The following is a 7957-nucleotide window of genomic DNA, read 5'->3' on the forward strand; positions in this document are numbered from 1 at the left end:
ACAGGGTAGACATCCTCCTCCCTTATGTGGTACCCTTCCTGCAGGCTCATCCTGACATGACCCTTCAGCATGACAATGCCACCAGCCATACTGCTCGTTCTGTGTGTGATTTCCTGAAAGACCGGAATGTCAGTGGTCTGCCATGGCCAGCGAAGAGCCCGGATCTCAATCCCATTGAGCACGTCTGGGACCTGTTGGATTGGAGGGGGAGGGCTAGGGCCATTCCCCCCAGAAATGTCCGGCAACTTGCAGGTGCCTTGGTGGAAGAGTGGGGTAACATCTCACAGCAAGAACTGGCAAATCTGGTGCAGTACATGAGGAGGAGATGCACTCCAGTACTTAATGCAGCTGGTGGCCACACCAGATACTGACTGTTGCTTTTTGATTTTGACCCCAAATTTGTTCATGGACACATTATTCCATTTCTGTTTGTCACATGTCTGTGGAACTTGTTCAGTTTGTCTGTTGTTGAATCTTATTTTCATACAAATATTTACACAGTTGACAGTGCGAGGATGTTTTTTTGTTTGCTGAGTTTAGATTGTTATTTCGATACATAAAAGTAATCAGGTTAATGTTTAGTCACGTCACAACACCTGTATTTGGAGTTTTTCCCATTCTTCTCAGCAGAGCCTTTCAAGCTCTGTCAGGTTGGATGGGGAGCGTTGCTGCACAGCTATTTTCAGGTCTCTCCAGAGATGTTCGATCGGGTTCAAATCTGGCCTCTGGCTGGGCCACTCAAGGACTCTTAGAGACTTATCCCATAGCCACTCCTGTGTTGTCTTGGCTGTGTGCTTAGGGTCGTTGTACTGTTGGAAGGTGAACCTTCGCCCCAGTCTGGTTTCCTGGGCGCTCTGGAGCAGGTTTTCATCAAGGATCTCTCTCTTTACTTTGCTCTGTTTATCTTTCCCTCAATCCTGACAAGTCTCCCAGTTCCTGCCACTGAAAAATATCCCCACAGCATGATGCTGCCTCCACCATGCTTCACCGTAGGGATGGTGCTTAGTTTGGCTGGGCGGCCAGCTCTAGGAAGAGTATTGGTGGTTCCAAGCTTCTTCCATTTCAGAGTGATGGAGACTACCGTTCTTGGGGACCTTCAGTGCTGCAGAAATGTTACGGTACTCTTCCCAAGATCATTTCCCCGGCACAATCCTGTCTCGGAGCTCTACGCACAATTCCTTCCATCTCATGGCTTGGTTTTGGCTCTTACGTGCACTGTCAACTGAGGGACCTTTATATAGACAGATGTGTTACTATCCAAATCAATTGAATGTACCATATGTGCACTCTAATCAAGTTGTGGAAACATCTCAAGGATGATTCATGGAAACAGGATGCTCCTGGGCTCAATATCGAGTCTCGTATTAAGGTTCTGAATACTTAGATATAAGGTATTTTGTTTTAGATTTTTTTATACATTTCTAAACATCTGTTTTTGCTTTGTCATTATGGGTTATTGTGTGTGTAGATTTGATGAGGGGGAAAAAATTTGATACATTTTAGAGTAATGCTGTAATGTAAGACATTTTGGAAAATGTCAAGGGGTCTGAATACTTAACAAATGCACTATGTCCATAATAGAAATACTCTACCTTTTTGACACAACACTTCAAAAAGCAAGTCCTACAGGCTCTAGTTTTGACTTACCTTGATTATTGTCCCGTCGTGTGGCCAAGTGCTGCAAAGAAAGACCTAGTTAAGCTGCAGCTGGCCCAGAACAGTGAGATGTCTTGCTCTTCATTGTAATCAGAGGGCTGATATAAATACTATGCATGCCAGTCTCTCTTGGCTAAGAGTTGAGGAGAGACTGAAGGCATCACATATTTTTATAAGAAACATTCATGTGTTGAAAATTCCAAGCTCTGACACACACACTTACCCCACCATGGGTCTTTTCACAGTCCCCAAATCCAGAATAAATTCAAGAAAGTGTTCAGTATTATGTACAGGCGTTATCTCATGGAACTCCCATCTCATATTGCTCAAATGAACAGCAGACTTGGTTAAAAAAAACAGATGAACCAACATCTCACGGCACAACATCTCTCCCCTATTTCACCTTGATAGTTTGTCTCTGTTATGTAGGCTGTGCTGTTTTTTAAAATTGTATTCATGTAGGTCTGTCCTTGAGCTGTTCTTGATAATCAATGTTCTGTGTTATGTCATGTTTTTTGTGGACCCCAGGAGGAGCAGCTGCTGCTTTCGCAAAATAAAGTAATAAAGTACCTGTAGTGTACTTGCTGCCCTACCTTTGGCCTCTTTCTGTGGGGTAAACTAAATGAACCTCTGTTTCATCGCTGGTTTTAGCATTGCCACTTTATGGCTCTATGGAGAATGGAGGTATTATACACAAAGGATCGTATGGGGACAATAACAAATAACTGTGGGTACAAGTATAAGACAGACATTTGTGGTGGAGAACCATGGTCAGACTGCCAGCCAGGTTTAGATGGGTTTAACACTGTATAACACGTTTAATTGTGTACAATATTCTGATTTTAAAATTAGACAGAATAAGTCTCCGAAATCTTCCCAGAGTCCTCACACAGTGTCAGTAAATTAGAGGGGAGAATTTGAGTTATGTGTTGATTGTCTGTGTGTTTCCAAGATACTGGTTAACACACTTTCAGAGGCAGTTATAAGCCTGAAGTGCAAACTTGATTTAAATGCTTGGTTGGTCTCACTGCGTTATGGAGCCTCTATCACACATTGACCATCTGAACCCAATGACTCAGCACTGACTTCTATCTGACCTTGTTAATTTCATTTACAGTTATTATATCATGTAATTTTGGTCTACTTGCTTTAGTGTATCGTATCTCTTTCTTTCCTCTTGCCCTCGCTCTCTCCTCTGCACAGATGGAGTCTAAAAGGAGGAAGTGAAACTCAGCCACTCAGCGACTGTTCCTCAACATTCTACTGCGCTTTCAGAAGTGAAGCAAGGCCCACCTCAAGGCGGCACAGACTACAATCTGTCATGACCAACATCACAGGGTCACTGAGAAACTGAATCCATCAACACAACAGCTTTTGTTTAGTCACAATGGTTCGTATACACGAGTTTGAAGTGTTTCAGAATAGAAGTGCTGATATGCATTCAGATTTCCCTTTTAGATCGTAATGAATTAGATAAGTTTTGACTGAGGAGACCTGATTCTAGATCTGCACACCCACTCAGACTATTTTGTGAATACTGGACAGTATGATCACCACAGATCCTAACAGAACAGATCTGAACCTTGACCTTGTCCTCCGAGAACCCTAATTGTTATCCATATCTACCATGAAGTATTTTGTTCTTGTAACTGCCTTGGTTTCATTGTGCCATTTTAAAGTATGTTCCCAAGATGAATGTGGTTTTCACGACCTAATGGACCGAAGTTGTGGGAAAACTCTGAATGAAGTGAAAATACATTTTCGTATTCAGTGATCCTAATGTCTTACGATACACTGAATGCAGATGAGGAAAGTTATTGTGTTGGATTTTACACTTTAATGTCCCACTTTAGACCACTGCAACACAGCTCCTGTGGAAGACCTACCCTGTTTGAATCCCCCAGAATACATTATTTTGATTCTACTCTTGATTCTACTCTACTTGTACTCTTAATTTATCATAGCCTCATAGGCTATCTGTAAGCTTTCAACCCCAGGGCCAGATTCCCAAAACACTTCAAGCGCAAAACTTAAGAAGCTTCTTAAGAAAAAAAACAGGTTTGTTAGTACAAATCCTCAAATATTTCTTAATATTCATGCTTTTCTTACGAACGTCTCACATCTTTTTAAGATGATTGTGGCTAAGCAACTGAACTAGCTCGCTATCTTGCCGGCAAGGGCAATTTTATTAGCATATTTCTTACTGCGATAACTGGAGAGAAAATTGGGTGTGGGGGATTTAAAAACAATCAATACTGGAACTTTCAGATGAAGTTTGAGTCAAGTAAACATGTTCAATTGCTTTCATTATCTTATTTTCTCACTTCCATCCATTTAAGAGCAGGCTTTAGCTATTTCGGAATTAAGAACATTTCCAAGAAGAAATCCACTGACTTTATTTTCAAGAATCACATTTCTTAACAATTTCCTTAGGGAGAAACTTAAGAACATTTTCAATAACTTTATTGAGGAATAGTAACTTTTTGTATTTTTTTTCAGTATAAAGTGAAGAAAAAATTGCACTTAAGAATACATTTCATTTTAAAGATTGTTTAATCATCAGCAGATGTCACAAAGTGCTATACAGAAACCCAGCCTAAAACCCCAAACCGCAAGCAATGTCGATGTAGAAGTACTGTAGCTTGGAAAAACTCCCTAGAAAGGCAGGAATCTACAGTTGAAGTCAGAAGTTTACATACACCTTAGCCAAATACATTTAAACTCAGTTTTTCACAATTCCTGACATTTAATCCTAGTAAAAATTCCCTGTTTTAGGTCATTTAGGATCACAACTTACTTTTATTTTAAGAATGGGAAATGTCAGAATAATTGTAAAGAGATTTATTTCAGCTTTTTATTTGTTTCATCACATTCCCAGTGGATCAGAAGTTTACGTTCAACTAGTATTTGGCAGCATTGCCTTTAACTTAGGTCAAACATTTAGGGTAGCCTTCCACAAGCTTCCCACAATAAGTAGGGAGAATTTTGACCCATTCCTCATGACCAAGCTTGTGTAACTGAGTCAGGTTTGTAGGCCTCCTTGCTCGCACATGCTTTTTCAGTTCTGCCCATGTAGCCAATGTGAAATTGCTAGCTAGTTAGCGGTGGTGCACGCTAGTGGCATTTCAATCGGTGACGTCACTTGCTCTGAGACCTTGAAGTAGTGGTTCCCCTTGCTCTGCAAGAGCCGCGGCTTTTGTGGAGCGATGGGCAACGATGCTTCGACGGTGACTGTTGACGTGTGCAGAGCGTCCCTGGTTCGCGCCCAGGTCGGGGCGAGGGGACGGGCGTAAAGTCTATACTGTTGCACCCACACATTTTCTATAGGATTGAGGTCAGGGCTTTGTGATGGCCACTCCAATACCTTTACTTTGTTGTCCTTAAGCCATTTTGCCACAACTTGGAAGCATGCTTGGGATCACTGTCCATTTTGAAGACCCATTTGCGACCAAGCTTTAACTTCCTGACTGATTTCTTGAGATGTTGCTTCAATATATCCACGTCATTTTCTTTCCTCGTGATGCCATCTATTTTGTGAAGTACACCAGACCCTCCTACAGCAAAGCACCCCATCAACATGATGCTGCCCCCCCCCCCATGCTTCACAGTTGGGATGATGTTCTCCGGGTTGCAAGCCTCCCCTTTTTCCCCCAAACATAACTATGGTCATTATGGCCAAACAGTTCTATTTTTGTTTCATCAGACCAGAGGACATTTCTCTAAAAAGTTTGATATTTTTCCCCATGTGCAGTTGCAATCTGTAGTCTGTTTTTTTATGGCGGTTTTGGAGCAGTGGCGTCTTCCTTGCTGAGTAGCCTTTCAGGTTATGTCGATTTATAGGACTCGTTTTACTGTGGATATAGATAATTTTGTACCTGTTTGCTCCAGCATTTTCACAGGGTCCTTTGCTGTTGTTCTGGGATTGATTTGCACTTTTCGCACCAAAGTACATTAATCTCTAGGAGACAGAATGCGTCTCCTTCCTGAGCGGTATGACAGCTGCGTGGTCCCATGGTGTTTATACTTGCGTACTATTGTTTGTACAGATGAACGTGGTGCCCACATGCGTTTGGAAATTGCTCCCAAAAATGAACGAGACTTGTGGAGGTCTACAGTTATTTTTCTGTGGTCTTGCCTGATTTCTTTTGTTTTTCCCATGATGTCAAGCAATGAGGCACTGAGTTTGAAGGTAGGCCTTGAAATGCATCCACGTGTACACCTCTAATTGACTCAAATGATGCCAATTAGCCTATCAGAAGCTTCTAAAGCCATGACATAGTTTTCTGGAATTTTCCAAGCTGTTTAAAGGCACAGTCAACTTAGTGTATGTAAACTTCTGAACCACTGGAATTGTGATACAGTGAATTGTAAGTGAAATAATCTGTAAACAATTGTTGGAAAAATGACTTGTCATGCACAAAGTAGATGTCCTAACTGACTGGCCAGAATTATAGTTTGTGAACAAGAAATGTGTGGACTGGTTGAAAAATTAGTTTTAATGACTCCAACCTGGTCAGGGTTCCATAGCCGCAGGCAAAACAGTTGACCTGGGGACACCCACGGCCAGGCGGCCTGGGCACAGCAATCTGTTTTCAGATTCAATGGTCAGATGTTTTGATGTGATTTTTAGTAGAATACGCAATGGTGAGATTCTGTGGGTGCCTTCTGAGGAATTCAATATGGCTGGTTGGCTGCCAGTACTGCTAGGGGGTGTTTAAAAATAAAATGTGTGTGTGGAGGGGGGAGCTTTCCTTCTGAATCCCAGCCACCAACACATTTTAAAGTGGCCAGGTCATCAGTATTATTAGGTCTCTGCAGATTCAAGCTTCATGAAATACTGACCTTATTTTATTAACTTGTATGAGTGTAGGGCATGAAGCAGTCAAGGTTTGATTTGCTTTTTAGGAGAAAACTGTCATGGTTTGCTATCATATTGCATCGTCTGGTATTTCTCTGACTCGTCATACACATCACTACTTGTTTGGATGTTTATTTCTACTCCATACATTGACTGCTGTGATCCGGGATGTAAGCATTGAATATGTGTGTGGAGGGCTGTCTTACCAGGTAACCTGCTTTTCATAATGTCAGTCACTTCACATGCAGAAATGCAACTAACCACATTAAAGGTTAACACAGCTCCCCCCGTATGAAGGAAGATGCTGTTGCTTGGAAATGTATGTCATGAAATGTAAAATAAAGAAATTAGAAATAGGCGTAGTGTGTTATTGCTTATTGAATACATTTGCAATTTACACGGAAAATGTCAAGTTGAAATATTTTCAGGAGGTTTTTGATTATGTGCCTCGAATGGAATTCTGGGTGCAGTCTCTGTACACCTGTATTAACCTTAGAGAAAGAGAAAAAGGTGGAGGTATTCTCTTCGCTGCTGTTTGTTCAGATCTGGCTTCCATATGCACTTTGTGGGTGGGGTTATATCCTTCCTGTTTGGCCCTGTCCGGGGGTGTCCTCGGATGGGGCCACAGTGTCTCCTGACCCCTCCTGTCTCAGCCTCCAGTATTTATGCTGCAGTAGTTTATGTGTCGGGGGCTAGGGTCAGTTTGTTTATCTGGAGTACTTCTCCTGTCCTATTCGGTGTCCTGTGTGAATCTAAGTGTGCGTTCTCTAATTCTCTCCTTCTCTCTTTCTTTCTCTCTCTCGGAGGACCTGAGCCCTAGGACCATGCCCCAGGACTACCTGACATGATGACTCCTTGCTGTCCCCAGTCCACCTGGCCATGCTGCTGCTCCAGTTTCAACTGGCCTGGGCCCTAGGACCATGTCCCAGGACTACCTGACATGAGGACTCCTTGCTGTCCCCAGTCCACCTGGCCATGCTCCTGCTCCAGTTTCAACTGTTCTGCCTTACTATTATTCAACCATGCTGGGTCATTTATGAACATTTGAACATCTTGGCCACGTTCTGTTATAATCTCCACCCGGCACAGCCAAAAGAGGACTGGCCACCCCACATATGCTCTCTCTAATTCTCTCTTTCTTTCTCTCTCTCTCGGAGGACCTGAGCCCTAGGACAGTGCCCCAGGACTACCTGACATGATGGCTCCTTGCTGTCCCCATTCCACCTGACTGCTGCTGCTCCAGTTTCAACTGTTCTGCCTTATTATTATTCGACCATGCTGGTCATTTATGAACATTTGAACATCTTGGTCATGTTCTGTTATAATCTCTACCCGGCACAGCCAGAAGAGGACTGGCCACCCCACATAGCCCGGTTCCTCTCTAGGTTTCTTCCTAGGTTTTGGCCTTTCTAGGGAGTTTTTCCTAGCCACCGTGCTTTTACA

The 7957-nt window shown here is 42.6% G+C and overlaps 1 protein-coding gene across 8 annotated transcripts in view; it reads left to right on the forward strand.

Annotated features, from left to right (window-relative positions):
• Window positions 1-6872, forward strand: part of LOC118386190 (OX-2 membrane glycoprotein) — a 33595-nt gene extending 26723 nt beyond the window's left edge. For all 8 annotated transcript variants that reach the window (XM_035773713.2, XM_035773711.2, XM_035773708.2 and 5 more), the window contains one exon: window positions 2860-6872. In XM_035773713.2, the coding sequence (XP_035629606.1) occupies window positions 2860-2870 (11 nt within the window). In that variant the 3' untranslated portion in view covers window positions 2871-6872. The remainder of the gene's footprint in view (window positions 1-2859) is intronic.
• Window positions 6873-7957: the final 1085 nt, after the last annotated feature.

The sequence above is a fragment of the Oncorhynchus keta genome, chromosome 7, assembly GCF_023373465.1.
Source record: "Oncorhynchus keta strain PuntledgeMale-10-30-2019 chromosome 7, Oket_V2, whole genome shotgun sequence".
NCBI classification, from domain to species: domain Eukaryota; kingdom Metazoa; phylum Chordata; class Actinopteri; order Salmoniformes; family Salmonidae; genus Oncorhynchus; species Oncorhynchus keta.